This window comes from Hypanus sabinus, chromosome 12 (genome assembly GCF_030144855.1).
Source record: "Hypanus sabinus isolate sHypSab1 chromosome 12, sHypSab1.hap1, whole genome shotgun sequence".
Classification (NCBI taxonomy): domain Eukaryota; kingdom Metazoa; phylum Chordata; class Chondrichthyes; order Myliobatiformes; family Dasyatidae; genus Hypanus; species Hypanus sabinus.
In genome coordinates, this window is record NC_082717.1 from 85,245,318 (window position 1) to 85,262,441 (window position 17,124).

Here is a 17,124-nt window from a genome sequence, read left to right on the forward strand (position 1 = left end):
GATTTCTGATGCTCCATTCAGCAACCTCCTCCCACTTTGATGAGGCACATTGCAAATGCATAATGTTACGAATGTGAAGCAACTCTGAGGGGCCGAAGGGTGCAAAGTCGCCCCCTCTTTTTTGAGAATCGCAAGATCGCTATTATTTTGGGTCTGAGATCCGGGAAATGAGAGAGATACACATCATGTCAATAATGAGAGAGGGAGACGCAGAATACACAAGGTTTGGAATGTCTCCTGACATAAGCGGAATGGAACCATTGATTACTACTTATTGTCTCTTGGAGAAGGAATTGCGTATTGAGTACTGTACTATTCATTGAAACCCCTCAGGGGACAACCAGAGTGGTCTGGTTCAGAGATTGCATTATCCCAACCTGATTTGACATCTGAGCCCCCGTGAGTAAGGATAAAAGACAGGTCTCGGGAACACCCCTTAGACTCACCAGGAGAAACGCTAGAAATCCAGTGACAGCGTTTTATAGCGAAAGCCGGTGGGGGCTCGTGTGCGTCCTCCCTTGCCTGGGGGGCCAGCTCATCACGGAAAGGTCTAGCTAAAGGACGGATACAGATCAAGACTGTACCAAGGAAAGTCAGCAAGTTTTTCTCTTTCTCTCTCTCCAACAATTACAACACAGCAACGAACAAACGGCTGCAGCCTGTGAGAACTAAAGCGAACTTTAGATTTCCATTGGACAATTCATTATCCCCTAGACAACGATAGAGCTTGTTTCTTATTGATTATTATTATCCCCGCACTTTTAGGTTTAGTATTGACGACGTATATTATCTGTATATTTGCATTGATATTATTTTTGTGCATTTTTACTAATAAATACTGTTAAAAATAGTATCATCAGACTCCAATGGATGTCTCTATCTTTGCTGGTAAGTAACCCAGTTACGGGGTTCGTAACAATAACTACGAATGAGGAAATCTGCAGATGCTGTCAATTCAAGCAACACACACAAAATGCTGGAGGAAGCAGGCCAGGCAGCATTATCGAAAAGGGTATAATCGACATGCTGGGCTGAGACCCTTTTCATCAAGGCTACAGGAAAAACAAAGATGTGGAGTGAGTATAAGGTGGGGGGAAGAAACAAGGTGATAGGTGAAGGGGTGAAGTAAGTAGCTAGAAGGATGATTGGTGAAAGAGATATGGGCTGGAGAAGAGAGAATCTGATAGGACAGGACTGAAGGTCATGGAAGAGAGAAAAAAGGGGAAGGAGAACAACCAGAGGGAGCTGATGGACAGGTAAGGTGGAAAGGTGAGAGAGGGAAAGGGCTTGGGCGGCATTACCGGAAATCTGAGAAATCAATGTTCATGCCATCAGGTTGAAGGCTGCCCAGACTGAATACAAGGGGTTGCTCCTCCAACATGAGTGTTACCTGATCGCGACAGTAGAGGAGGCCACGGACCAACATGTTGGAATGGGAAGTGGAATTAAAATGGGTAGCCACTACAAGATCCCACTTTTTCTGGCGGATGGAGCGTAGGTGCCCAGCGAAGCAGTCTCCCAATCTATGTTGGTCTCACCGATACACAGGAGGCCACACCGGTAGCACTGGATACAGTAGATGACCCCAACAGACTCACAGGTGATGAGTTGCCTCACCTGGAAGGACTGTTTGGGGCCCTGAATGGTAGGGAGGGTAGAGGTGTAGGGGCAGGTGTGGCACTTGTTTTGCTTGCAAGGTTAAGTGCCAGGAGTGAGATCAGTGGGGTGGGATGAATGGACAAGGAAGTCATGTAGGGAGTGATCCCTGCAGAAAGCAGTAAGGGGCCGGGGGGTGAGGGAGGGAAGTCTGTGTTTGGTGGTGGGATCCTGTTGCATAATTTCCCCATTTTTGAAAGGCCATTTTAATTCTGATTTCCCACATTACTTGCAGGACCTCATGGGTGAGGACTTCATTAAGATCAAGGGCAGTTGCCAATACTCAAGAATGCCCTTTGTAAATAGAAACATAGAAAATCTACAGCACAATGCAGGTCCTTCGGCTCACAATGCTGTGCTGAACATGTACTTTAGAAATTACCTAGGGTTACCCATAGCCATCTTTTTCCAGCTCCATGTACCTATCCAGGAGTCTCTTAAAAGACCCTGTCACTGGCAGCCCATTCCATGCACTCACCACTCTCTGCGTAAAAAAACATACCATCGACATCTCCTCTGTACCTACTTCCAAGCACCTTAAAACTGTGTCCTCTCATTCAGTTCTAATATGATTTGGAAGATCTTCAATCTTAAGCTAAAGAGTTCCTCATCATTTGCTAATGCTCAATCCACTCAGACCCATCTTTAAAGGGATGGGTTAATGATTAGTGGAAATCTTTCTAAAATTCAAAGGCATTTCTTGCTAATTATCCAACAATGAAGCTTTAAGAAATGGATTCCCGTATTAGTTAAATGGTTTAATTTAAATTAATGGATAATTCAAATAGGTTTTGACATAGAAACCAAAAATAACTTGTAATTGTTAGGAGCAGGGTCTTGGACAAAAATAAAATCTATACTCCATTGCAGCGCCATTGTAGTTTTTAAGTAATTTTATTAAGCTGGATTATTTTTGTCAAATTTAGTTCCTTGAAACTTTTGTTTGCTCACTGTGACTGACAATTAGTGTCTTTCATATAGAGGCAATGTAGTACAAACAAATTCTAGGACTGATGATCAAAGGCCCTTGTTCAAAGAAATGGACTTTAAGAGCAACCCGAGTTCAGGCTTAGGAAGGACTTCTATAGCTCAGGGCGCATGATGGCAAGGTAATCAGAATCAGATTTAATATCACAGGCCTATGTCATGAAATTTATTAACTTTGTGGCAGCAGTACAATGCAATACATGATAAATATAGAAAAGAACTGTGTGTGTGCATGCACATAAAATATATACATATTGAAATTAGTGCAGAAAAACAATTTTTTAAAAAAAAGTATGAGGTAGTGTTCACAGATTCAATGTCCATTCAGAAATTGGATAGCAGGGAAGAAGCTGTTCCTGAATTGCTTCAGGCATTTGTACCTCCTTCTTGATGGTAACAATGGGAAGAAGGAACAATGGGGGTCTTTAATGATGAATGCTGCCTTTCTGAAGCATCGCTTCTTGCAGATGTCTTGAATACCAGAGGTTAATACCCATGATGGAGCTGACTCAAGTTTACAACTTTCTGCAGCTTATTTCCATCCTGTGCAGTAGCAACCCCATACCAGACGGTGATGCAGCCAGTCAGAATGCTCTCCATGGTACATTTGTAGAAGCTTTTGAGTTTCTTAAGTAACAGACCAAGTCTCCTCAAACTTCTAATGAAGTCTTGCCTTTATTGCTGCACCAATATGCCGTGTTCAGGTTAGATAGAGATATTCACACCCAGGAATTTGAAATTGCTCACTCTCGCCACTTCTGATCCCTCTGTGAGGATTGGTTTGTGTTCCCTCGTCTTACCCTAAGTCCACAATCAACTTTTTTGGTCATACTAACAAAGAGTGTAAGGTTGTTGCTATGACATCACTCAACTAGCTGATGTACCTTGTTCCAGTACACCCTTGCGTCACCATCTGAGATTCTGCCAACAATGAGAAAACTTATAGATACCACTTGATCTTGGTGTACCAGTGGTCCAGTGTGTTTTTTCTTCAGTACTAAGTGATCTGTTGATAATTATATGGAGACATTTTCAAGATGGCCTGTTTAAAATCCCCAAAAATGACAGGGAAGGCATCAGAATGTGCTGTTTCATACCTGTTGATTACATCACTCAATTTGTCTAGGGCCTGTTTGACATTGGCCTGAGGTGGAATGTACATGGCTATCAAAATGATCGCTGAAATTTCCTGCAGCAGGTAAAAAGGTTTGCACTTGATTACAAGGCATCCCAGATCTGCTGAACATGTTTGTATGCCACAAGGAATTGATCAGGAAGCATACACCTCCACTTTTCTGAGACTCTGTGAAACAAGGACACAAGAAACCCTAATGTCCGTCTGATACCCCAGCTCTGAGATTTTCAGTTTAATTTACCTGAGACTCTACATTTGCCAGCAAGATGGTCAGCACTGGGAGTAAAAGAAGTTCTATACCCTATTAGCCAAGCATAACAACCTTTTTCCCCAACTGTTATCTTAAAGGGACAGTCCACCAGCCACAGTCAATCTATTTCCATTGGTCTTAATCAGTGTTATGGTTAATCTCATTAAAATATTGTTACTGACAGTACAGCCCTTAGATGCAGTTGTGGTTCTCAGCTGCAGGAGAGGAGGCTGAAACAGGAAAATCCGACAGCTACCATTGGAGCTGCCGCTTCGTTTTTCCGGTGATGTCATCGTCGAGAATGGCAGCTTAAGTCACTAGCTCCTCCGGAAAAATGCGTATTAAGCCCTATTAACCAGTCAAATATAATATTTTTCGAAAAATATTTGAACTGAAAAGAGGGGCAAGAATGGGGAGAAGAAATGGAAATAAAAAAAGCAACACTGCGGAGCCTGTGTCCAAGAGGAGTGCAACGAGCGGCTCTCCAATCCGACCGCGTGCTAGCGAGGCGGCTGCCGGGCCTCATTCAGACGAAGCAGCGAATAACTTTGAAATCCTGAAAGAGATAAGGGAGTTCCGGAAAGAAATAGAGCAGCAGCTCTGTGATATTAAGGCAAAGCTTGCCAGCGTTAATCAAAAAATAGCAGCGGCACAGACTTGCATTGAGAAGGTGGAAGATCGCGTTCAAAACGTGAAACAGATACTGAGCAAGACAATAAAAATATTACATCACCAAGAAGGTAAACTGCTTGACCTGGAGGGAAGATCACGGCAGAAAAATATCAGAATCTACAACGTTCCCGAAGCAGTGGAGGGCTCATCAATGACAGAGTTTGTTGGAAAGTTACTGCGGGACGCGCTGGAGCTTCCCCCGGCTATGAAGCTGGAAGTTGAAAGAGCCCACCACGCATTAGTCCCAAAACCTACCCAGGATAGAAAGCCATGCTCAATTATAATTAAATACCTTCGGTACAACACCAAGGCGGAGATTCTACGAAGGACCTGGGGTAAGAAGAGTGTTTTTAGAGGATAAATTAATATATTTCAACCAAGATTACACCCCCCCCCCCCCCGGCGGTCCTCCAGAAACGCAAAGAATACTCTGAAGTAAAGCGAGTATTAAAGCAAAATAAGATTAGATTTCAAACTCTGTACCCTGCTAAACTTCGAGTGTTTTATGACAACGGGACGCGGTTGGTTGTACCAGACAGTGGAAGAGGCGACTATAGACATGAAGGCCAGAGGCTTACCCGTCAGCATGACCAAACCGAGGGAAAGCCTGGCTGAGGAATTGTCCCGCACGGCTTGGGAAATAGTGCGAGAAACGAGAAGGCAGGAGACGGGAGGAGGCCGAGAGAAACATATCAGAAAGAGACCGGGAGTTTCCAAAAGACAGTCCTCACCCCCTTCAGAAGAGCCATAAAGTTTGGCTAACTTTAAAAATGTTGAGAAGCTAAATAGAAGCAAAAGTACACGGTGATATACCTATCTCGAGTACGCAGGGAAACCTTTTCTGTGTAATGGATTTGTTCACTGACTTTTATGAATACTGCAATGGGGGCTCTCAACTCACAAGTAGGAGGGGTTATCCCCCCCACAGCTCGACATTTCCTCTAGCTCAACACAGGGTCATTTACTAGCGACCTCAGCCTTGGAATCACACATTTGTTGCCATTTTTGTTATTATTTGAGTTTCTTGGTTTTTATTTGTTCAGGAAGTAGATTGATCAAGTTTTATTCTAATTTCAATGAAACATTGACAGATAAATACAGATGGCCAAGGACAAGGTAAAATTCATTTCTTTTAATGTAAATGGGCTATTAAATCCAATCAAACACAAGAGAATTTTATCCAAAATGAAAAAAGAACAAGCCCATGTAGTATATTTACAGGAAACTTATTTAAGTGATAATGAGCATAAAAAACTAAAGAGAATGGGCTTCACTAATTTGTTTTTCTCCTCATTTAAATCAGGACATAGAGGACAGTGAGTTGCTATTCTCATCTCAAGTAAGCTAAATTTTGAAAAAATATTCGAAATAGGAGATAAAGGCGGCAGATATATTCTGGTAAGGGGGAATATAGACAGCAATTCAGTTACTCTATTGAATATATACGCACCCCTGGGAAGTGATATTGGTTTCTTTCAGAAAATTACTGATATTATGGTAATGGAAACAGAAGGTCTCCTGATATGTGGGGGAGACTTAAATTTACAATTACAACCAAACTTAGATTCTTCCAATAGAAAAACCTATGAAACAAAATCTTTACATAAGAAAGTTAATAAACCAACATCCACAAAAAGTGTAATTGATATATGGAGGGGCCGTTTCCCTGACAGAAGGGATTACACTCATTATTCTGCTCCACATTCTGTGTATACAAGAATAGACTATTTCATAACATTTGGAAAAGACAAAGAAAAAATAAACACCTGTGGAATTGGGACAATAGATGTAAGTGACCATGCACCAATATATTTATCTGTTGATTTTGACCACAAACCAAAGAATACTATTTGGAAACTAAATTCAAGTCTACTCAATGATCCATACTTTAAGGGACAAATTAAAAAAGAAATTGGTCTCTACTTAGAATTTAATGTTAATGGGAGAGGTTTCACCTCCCATTTTATGGGATACTCTGAAGGTGGTCTTAAGAGGGAAAATTATAGCAATATCTTCATATAAGAAAAAAAAAGGAATAAAACATTAGAGGAATTACAAAATAGGTTGAAGGAACTAGAGAAAAACACAAATTGAATTTGGCATAGGATACATTAGGGGAAATTAAAAGAATTAGGAATTAAATAAATGATTTGGCTACGCAAGAAATCAGGAAAAACAATGTTTCTGAAACAGAGACATTATGAAAGTGGATCGAAATCTATGAAAATACTGGCGTGGAAAATGAGAAAAAAGATAGCAGAAAATACAATTCATAGAATTAGGGACCCAAGAACGAAAATGATAAAAAAAAATAAGCCAAGTAAAATTCAAGAAGCTTTTGAAGTGTTTTACAAAACACTATATTCCAAAGTTCCAGGGGGAAGCATAACCCAAATTGACACCTTCTTGAATTCTCTAGAGTTACCTACTTTAAACAAAAAACAAATTAAATGATGACTGCTGACATAACTGAAGTTGAATTAAAAGCTTGAAATTAAGCAATTCACCAGGATCAGATGGGTATACGGCAGAGTGGTACAAAGAATTTAAAAATGAGTTAATTCCTGTTTTACTCCCCACACTGAATTGGGCTCTAAAAAAGGCACAAATGCCACCCAGTTGGAAGGAAGCGATAATCTCAGCTATACCGAAAGAAGGCAAGGATAAAATGGAATGCGGGTCATTTAGACCAATATCCATTCTTAATGTAGATTATAGGTTATTTACCTCCATCATGGGCAAACGATTAGAGGAGTTTCTACCCATACTGATACGTAATGATCAGACAGGTTTTATATGACAACGCCCGACTCAAGACAATATACGAAGGACATTTCACATTATGGATCATACACAAAAAAATAAAATCGAAACAATAGTGGTAAGCGTGGACACTGAAAAAGCATGAGATTCAGTTAATTGTAATTTTCTTTACAGAGTTTTACACAGATTTGGTTTCCAAGACACAATTATTAAAACTATACAGACACTATATGACAATCCTACTGCTAAGAGTAAAATCAATGGATATTTATCAAATAGTCTTACCCTAGAAAGGGGCATGAGACAGGGTTGTGCATGGTCATCACTACTCTTCGTGTTATATCTGAAACCATTAGCTCAATACATCAGACAAAATGAAGATATCAGGGGAATCACTATTAAAGGGACAGAGCATAAATTGGCTTGTTATGCAGGTGATATTTTGATCTATCTAGGGCAAACAATATACTCTTTACCTAAATTGATGCAATCCTTTGAACAATATGGTCAATTATCAGGATACAAGATCAACATAGATAAAACCCAATTACTTTCATATTACTATAGCCCACCAAGAGAAATTGAAAGTCGATACCCCTGGGCATGGCACACAGAGTCTTTCAAATATTTGGATATCATTATGCCAAAAGATTTGGCAAAATTATCAGAATGTAATTATCAGCCTCTATATAAAAAAATTAAGGAAGATGTGGCAAGATGGAGCCTGATTCCTTTTTTCAGTCTCCAAGGATTGAGTCTATTAAAATGAACATACTGCCCAGACTGTTATATCTCTTTCAGACCCTACCAATAGAGATGAATCAAAATCAATTCAATGAATTGAACAAGATGCTATCAAGGTATATTTGGCAGGGTAAAAGGCCTAGAGTAAGTCTCAAAACTTTGCAATTAGCAAAGGAAAAGGGGGGGGAGGGGAGATGGGGCTTGCCTTCTCTTAGAGATGACTATTTTAAAGCACAGTTGAGAGCTGTGATATGTTGGTGCAACCCATCATACGACGCTCAATGGAAAAACATTGAGGAGCGGGTACTTCCCATCCCCATACAAGCAATTTTGGCTGATAACAACCTGCAAAGGTACATAAACACTATTGATTACCCATGGGTGAAATTGACTCTTAAAATATGGAAAACTACAATAAAAGAATATAATCTAGAGGGAGATATTGCAATTCTTAAATATTGTGCATATGACTCTGATTTTACACCAAATAAATTAGATGCTAGATTTAAGGACTGGATAGCTAAAGGAATAACAGTTCTTTGCAACATAATGAAAGAAGGAACACTGCAGTTTTGAAATGCTTAAAGGGGAACACTTATTAGAAAAACAAGATTTTTAATCAGTATTTACAGATGTGACAATATGTTAATAAGACGCTTAAAAATGTAACCAAGGCAAATACATGCTTGATAGAGCTCTTTCGAAAAGCATATAATTCAGATAATGGTAGTAGAATCATTTCAAGCATGTATAAGGGGTTGTCAAATCTTAAAACACATTTGACTTCATACATTAAAACAAAATGGGAGAAGGAAGGAGGGATAATTATATCTGAGGAAGAATGGACAACAATATGGAGGTGTCAATGGAAGTGTACCAGTTCACAGAAATGGAGGGAGTTTGGATGGAAAAACTTGATAAGATATTTTATTACACCCTCTCAGAAATCCCATTATGATAATAACCTCCCTGTTTGCTGGAGAAATTGTGGAAATCAAAATCATTATCATATTTTTTGGGACTGCCCTGTTATCAAAAACTATTGGAGGGAGATACACAATGCCCTACAAGACATCTTTAAATGTGAAATACCCTTGAAGAGTAAGACCATATATTTTGGATATATACCTCAAGAATGGTTGAAAAGAGATAAATATTTAATGAATATACTGTTGGTGGCTGGTAAAAACTCTTACTAGGAAATGGTTATCACAGGAGAGCCCAACTTTGAATACATGGGTGGAAATTACAATGGACATTTACAAAAAGGAGAAGATAACAGCATCTGTTAATCATAAGCTGGAACAATTTGATTCATACTGGGGAAAATGGTTTTACTACATAATGCCTCATAGGCCTGATTTTATTCTCACAAATCAATGAAACTGTTGTTAAAAAAAAGATCACTTCCTACTTGTACATAGTTCTTTCCTTTTGCTGGTTTTTTCTTTCCTCTCTTTTCTATAAGTGTATACCCCAGATAAGTACTTTGTGGAGATTTTGTGATATATATGATTATATGATATATATGTACAATGTCTGAAATACATCTTATGGAAATGTTTGATGAACTTTTAAAAAAAATAAATTACAGAAAAAAAAAATTTTGCTAGGAGCTGCCGCTTCAAGTTGCCCTTGTCCTTGGCACCCCAGAAGGAATGGGAATGCCAGTGATACAAGGACACAAGTTTGCAGAAGACTATGATGTGTTTTGGAAGAAGAGGAGATGTGGGCTAAAGAGTACAATTTTAAAGGCAGTGAAATGCAAGAGATCTGATGTGTTCCTAGTCATATCCTTGAAGTTAACAAGATCAATAAAGCAGTTAAAGATCCTGACTCTCAGCATTAGAAAGCGGTAGCTCTGCTCAAGACACCAGTTTAGGTCCCACATAATCACTGTCACTCCCTTTGCTTCATCACTCCCTGTTTTTTCCTGCTGAGTACTTCTAAAACCATTCCTTTTGATCAGCTGTGATTTTTTGTAGCCTGATATCAATTAAGGAAAAGGAGTGAAACACTGTCAAGAATCAGCAGAAGATATTTACCAGAAAGGTTCTAAGGATGGGGAGAGGGAAGAAGCTACAGATGGTAGAAGAACATGAATGAACCACCTTTCACAATATCAAAGTATCCCAATGCAATAACATATAGGAAGAAAAAAAATTTGCCATGAACAGACAAGTTTTTGACCATGCTGTCTTGCAGGATAATGGTTACAGTTGCAAATATTGCCCTCAAAAGGGAGTCAGATAGACATTTAGAGAAAGGATACAAATTTACAGGAGCAGCAAGGAAGCAGAACATCTCCTCTTCAAACTAAATGGGTAGAGTACATTTGTGATTTACTATGCCACCATTCTACACTGTTTAGGGAAGAGGCAATAGATGGATTTGAACACAAGCATGCGTGATCTTAAATTTAAGGCAATAATGCAATGCAAGCCAGCAATGCTTTAAAGGTTACTGCCCAATTGTCAATGAGGCTACTTGATGTCTTCCAGTAAAGCAGTATTAACTAGTTATGGAGATTTAATCAATCACAAGCTCAAGATCTGCTCAAACACAAGCATCGGTTTGGACACAGGGACTGTTATTAGAGGGGAGAGCCTGCACCAATGCTACTAGAAACACTACTGATGACATGAGTCCAGAAGAAAGTCCAACAAGTCTCCATGTGCAGCACTTACTTGAACACATTCACGGCAACCACAACTGGAATTCCAAAAAGCTGAGCAATCTGGATCTGTTTCTGTAGGTTACAGCAGCCATCGGCAACCAGCTTCAGGTTCTACAACAATAGCACAGGAAGACACGTTAAATATGGTGGCAAATCCAAACACTCATGTCAAGCAGACTCTATCAAGAGGGGGAAATAGTTAATGTTAAATCAATGATTATCCCTCAGTAAAGGAAGGCAAGATAATAAACAAAAGTACAAGGTGGGTTTAGATGTACACCAAGGGGTTGGCTCTACTCATTGAATCTGGCCTGGAAGATAAGCCTAGTCTATCCCATTCCACTGTCTCCCACTAATGGGCAATATTGATAACCAGATCCTAAGGAGGACTGGAATGGAGGAAGTTCAAGGTTGACCACGCTAAAGTCAAAGCCTCTAAGAAAAGCATGTTAGTGCTTCTTGAACAAGTACTGAAGAGCAAAGGCCCTCAAATGAGTTGGTAAAGACAGTTCAATTGAAAGCAACACACAAAATGCTGGTGGAATGTAGCAGGTCAGGCAGCATCTATAGGGAGAAGCACTGTCGAGGTCTCAGCCCGAAACGTCGACAGCACTTCTCCCTATAGATGCTGCCGGACCTGCTGCGTTCCACCAGCATTTCGTGTGTGTTGCTTGAATTTCCAGCATCTGCAGATTTCCTTGTGCTTGTCAATTGAAAGCAAATGATTTTCATGGCTCAATACTTGGCAGCTGTGAACTTGTCCATTGTGGGGGTTAGAAAAGCTTTGCATACACCTTTCAATTACAATCAAGCTGTTATTTTAAGAAAAAAACCTTTAAACTCTCTTTAATAATTTCATAAAGGTAGAGCGAAATCAAGAGGAAAAGAAACTTTCTAGCTGTTCAAAGACAGAGGACAAAGTTCACTGTGTAAAATGGTGTTTTCAGTAACTGGTAATGATTGTGATGCATCCTACAACATTGTGACCCCGTGGCACATGATACAATTATACTCAAACCAAAACAACTGTAAGAAGCCCATGAAAGAGCAAGCTGCAGGCTAGAAAGCCTCAATTGATGGTTATGGGTGGTTAGGTACAGTGTGTTTCACTACTGAGTGCTGGGACCGCAACTACTTCTAATTTACCCCAATCAATCTGAAGGTCCGGAAATATTACATAAAGGGGCGCAAGACCAAATCCCATTGCTAACAGCAGAATGTAGTTGACAAAGGCATACCTGGTAAAGAAGCATCACTGCAAAAGCAGAATGCAATTGATTGAAATAGGTGATCCCACAATCAAGAGACTTGATCAAAACTTGCATTATACAAACGACCATTTCCAAAAGAGACAGTCACTTACTCTTAACATTCAATGGCATCACCTTTAGAGACCACTATCATCAATGAGTTGTGACTAGACTCTCAAAGATAAATGCTATTTTAGAGGCAGGAATCCTGGGCCAATTGTCTCCCTTTCTGACACCACAAAGCTCTTCCATTATCCATTATGAACATACTAGGAGTGTGAACATACTCTCTATCTGTGGTTGAGTGCTTTTTCAACACTGAACTGTTCCACAGTCCAAAAGTTCTCTTCTCCTACCACCCATTCACAATGACATCCATGCACGGCAATTACTTGCAAGTACTCTGTCAGCATCTGTCAAACCTGTAATCTCCACCAATGGAGAATAAGGACATTAAGTACTTGGAAACACCAGTACCTGCAGCTTTCCCTCCAAGTCACATAGCATCATGACCTGGGAATGTATCACTGATGCCCACATTCAAGCACTCAGTTTTAACTTTAAACACAGGCATTTATCTTTTTTTTTACAAATTCTCAAAACTACTTCTGACTTTTAAATATTACTTGGGAGGATATTATCTACTTATGTGGGAGGGGTGTTCATATTTGCACTCCACAGTGATAAAGGTAGTACCATTGATAAAATGGACAAGACACAGTCACCAATGACACAAGTGAAATCAGAGGAAAATTGAAGCAGTTTCTGATCTTTGTAGAAATGTACTCACCTCTTCTGTATATTCTTTAGATAGCGGCTTCCCTGCACTAACCTGAAAGAGAACAAATTAATGATATTGCCATGTTTGAATAATTGTCCGAGTTGGAAGTGTATGCACAAGTTTATTATTTTAAAAGGGCACATTTGTGGAATGTAAATGAAATGCAGAGACTACACCGCAGAGATTCTTGTACAATTTCCACAGTTCAGGACATTGCATAGTGCTTTATAGCCTATCTAAAGGGCAAATATGGGCCATGGTAAAGAGAGACCCGACTTTTATTCTATTGTGTTTTGGGGCTTATTTTACAAGTTAGAAATCTGTCCAATAGCCCATGATCTTTCTAGAATGCAAATATACCATTCTAAACATATTTCTACTCTCTTCTGCCTCTTCACCTTCAAGTACAAGCAATTCACAGACTTCTTTCATTAAGATTGAGTAGCTGGCTGTCTCTGACATTATTCCCAATGCCATAAGGATGAACTTTTTCAAAATGTTTCTCTTGGCTTTTCGTAACACACTTTCACTGCCAAAGGAATCATTAAAAATGCTGTTAGCTGCATTTTAACTCACTGTCCCATTCAATCTTATCAATATGATATGACCCACAAGCTAAATCTTGAATGGAATCTCGATGCTAAAACTATCACCTTCATCAATAAGTCCCTCCATGGCCTTGTGCTTCCCTATCACTAAACTCCTCTAGTCTGGCACTCTCATTCCTTCCTGACTTCTTGAGCATCACTGGCATTACAGTTCTTCCACCGGGAGCTGCTGAGACCAAGCTCTAGAACAGCTTTGCCTAAGTCTCCCTTCCATGCTTTCCTCTCAGTTCACTCATTTAAAATCCAAATAGTCTCCTTTGTGTGATTAAGTGTTGCATTTTATTTGCGAAAGTCCTTTTCTTAATAGGCATTTAGTGTTTTTACTACATAAAAGGGCGCTGTTCAAGCACAAATTCCCATGGCACTGCCATGAATCACATTCTTAAACGACAACCTTCTCATTTGAGGACAAGCATAGCTAACGGGAGCCCTGGGCTATTAGTTGTGACCTTCTGGCTCAAGATTTCATCAAGTGCCATCATTAGGGAGATGTAGCTTACCATACTATATTTCTTAGTACATCCACTTATACATTTGCTTGGATTTCAAAATTTTAGTTCCCATTCTCAAATTTTTTCTTGCATCTCTACAATGTCATCGGACTATGGCTTAGTACCAAAAAAAATTCCGTTTTGGACAAAATAATGTAGCACAATTTAATTGTACAGCAGGAAAAAGCCGAGTGGTGACTGCCCATCCCATGCTTACTCACACTAGGCCCACCACCATGCATCTTCAAAGCTCGGATTGTTGCCACAAGCACCACCACGCTGGGCTGAAGGCCTGAGGCCCTGCACTTGATGTTGAAAAACTTCTCCATTCCGATGTCAGCACCAAAGCCAGCTTCAGTCACTGAAAAGCAAAACATTATGATTAGACCATCCAGAAAATATAAAGGTCAGGTTAAGACTTGATTTGAAATCATTACTCTCTATTCCTACTCTGACTTCTTGAACATCACAGGCCTTAAACTTAAACAAGTCAGCCCCTCAAGTTTAACCAGAAATGATTTTCTGCATCTCCAGAGAATCAGACAAAACGTGCTTCAAACACAAGCCAATGCCTGTTTCACCATTCAATAAGATTATAACTGACCTGTCTCACTGGTCTTGGTTCCAGACCCTTACTTAACAGATCCCAGATTCAAAAGTTAATTCAACAGCATTTATTGCCAATTCTGTGGACATATGCACCATTTCTGTAAAAGTGCTTTATACTTTTGCCCCACAAAACCCACCTTGCTGTATCAGTGAACAAGGCTTCCAGTCATCCCACTGTGCCCCAAAAAAAATCAACCAAATTAACGTCTACATTGTTAGATGTTTTCTCATAGCTTGGGAACTTAAAAACATTCTGATGAACCAACTGTGGTCCAAACACTACTTAACATGACTGCTGCAAGATTTCCTCCCTTTTTTGTTTTACCTTTTTGTTTTACACTTGATTACAGCATTCTAGTCTATAAACACCCCTCTAACCTCCCAACTTCTCCCCATTTATTAGCCCAATATGGACAAAGTGCAACAATGAATTTAAGTATCACGCAGTCATTCTATCACTACTTCGTAAGCTTTTTTGCCTACTTTCTCCCACAGCCCCCCCACCCCTACTACTCTATTTGCTCTGCCATCAAGCATGGATACATGGAAGCTTGCATTTTTCTATTCATTATTTAATAATAATGACACTGCACAGGACCAGAAATAGCTGCAGGAAATTGTGAACTCAGCCAGCTCCATTAATGGCACTAGCCTCCACTGCATCATGGCTGCCTCAAAAAGGTGGCATCCATTATTAAAGATTGCCATCATTCAGGTCATTCCCTTCTTCTCATTGCTACCATCAACGAGGTGGTACAGGAGCACGAAGACTTACACTGAACATTTTCAGAACAGCCTTTTCCCCTCGACTATCAGATTTCTGAATGGACAATGAATTTATATATGCTTGTATGTACACATACATACATGCACACACACCCACCCTGATTGCTACCTTTTAGCACCACCCCATCCCACCCTCTCTATTTGCTGCATACCTACTTCCTTCCCTTGAAATTTGAGAGCTGGAGTTCTGCCATGATCATAGTCATACAGCACTACAGCACATAATCAAGCCTTTCAACCCATCTAGCCCATGCCAATATATTACTCTGCAGAGTCCCATCAATCCATTCCTGGATCATTCCCCTCCCATACATGTAGTAATCCAAATCTCTTAAATGTTGAAATCGAACCTGCATCCACCACTTCTGCTGGCCACTTGTTCCACAATTTCACTACCCTCTCAGTAAAGAAGTTCCCCCTCAGGTTCCCCCTAAACATTTCACCCTTCACCTTTAACCCATGACCACTAGTTCTAGTCTTACTCAACCTTAGTGGAAACAAACTTGCTTTCATTTACTCTACCTATACCTCTCATAATTTTGTATACCTCCATCAAATCCTTGACCAAAAGTACCTGCATCTTTCTTTGAGATGCATTCTTGGTAATGAGCACAGAGATACAGCTCACAATTTGCAGGTTTATAAGAAGTGAGAAATGTATAATAACAGCATTTCAGCAACATTTAAACAAATCAACTGTACTGTGCACTTGTCATTGCCAAGGAGAACACACGGAAGATTATTTACATTGTTCCTAAAGAAAAGGTATTGAGGAAATAGATGGAAAATAATTCTAGAGAAACGTGGCAGGATGTTGTTTGAAAGAATGCTTTTCAACACACAGAACAAGAGGGAGCGGCCTGCACGATTCCAAAGGAAACAAATACATGGACACATCAACTGAAAGTGAACTTTTGCAAATGCACCACACTTTAAACTCAAAACTGTACTTCAAATAAATAGACAGAAAAACGGCTATCTCCTCATTATTACTACATTTCCTTTCAGACATGAGTAACTTTGCTTTTATATTGAAGCAGCTGACTCCACATTATTTACCAACTTCAAGCACTGCCTTTACACAAACTCACTCTAAACTCAGTATGGTGCAAAAGTCTTAGGTATATATATATATTATAGCTGGAGTGCCTATGACTTTGGCACAATACTGTAGTAATTTTATGTATTGCACTGTACTGCTGCAGCACAAGAAAGCAATTTTCATGACATTCGTGAGTGATGATAAACCTGGTTCTGATATGGGTTTTTATTGTGGACTGGAAGTGGAAAGGGGGCAGGGAGAGGAGAATCATAGTTGGAAAAAGGGGAAGGGAGGGAACAGGAAGCACCAAAGAGACATTCAAAAGATTCAAAGCATATTTATTATCAAAGAACATATAAATTATACATCTTGAGGTTTGTCTGCTTACAGGCAGACACAAACCAAGAAACCCAAATACTATAATGATCAATAAACCAATTGTTTGGAATCAAATGACCTTTCCACGTGTCTCAAGGCTGGGTATATATGCACCTGCGCCACCGACCCCACCCCATCCCTGACGCTTCTTCTCTGCTACCTGTCCCACACCCCTCCTGTAAAGCCCCACTCTCACCATTCCTAATATCCTTTGCTCCTGTCAGATTTACAAACTCGCTCTCTGCTCCATGTTGAAAAATACAGTTCTGTGCAAAACCTTTAGGAACCCTAGCTA

The 17,124-nt window shown here is 39.8% G+C and overlaps 1 protein-coding gene and 1 long non-coding RNA gene across 3 annotated transcripts in view; one reads left to right on the forward strand and one right to left on the reverse strand.

Annotated features, from left to right (window-relative positions):
- Positions 1-17,124, forward strand: part of LOC132403090 (uncharacterized) — a 130,575-nt gene that overhangs the window by 93,617 nt on the left and 19,834 nt on the right. The gene's annotated exons all lie outside the window — the stretch shown is intronic.
- mthfd1l (methylenetetrahydrofolate dehydrogenase (NADP+ dependent) 1 like) overlaps positions 1-17,124 on the reverse strand; it is a 162,381-nt gene that overhangs the window by 63,825 nt on the left and 81,432 nt on the right. Inside the window, exons 21-23 of the mRNA XM_059986365.1 lie at positions 14,236-14,375; positions 12,925-12,966; positions 10,895-10,995 (exon numbers count right to left, since the gene is read on the reverse strand). Of these exons, the coding sequence (XP_059842348.1) occupies positions 10,895-10,995; positions 12,925-12,966; positions 14,236-14,375 (283 nt within the window). The remainder of the gene's footprint in view (positions 1-10,894; positions 10,996-12,924; positions 12,967-14,235; positions 14,376-17,124) is intronic.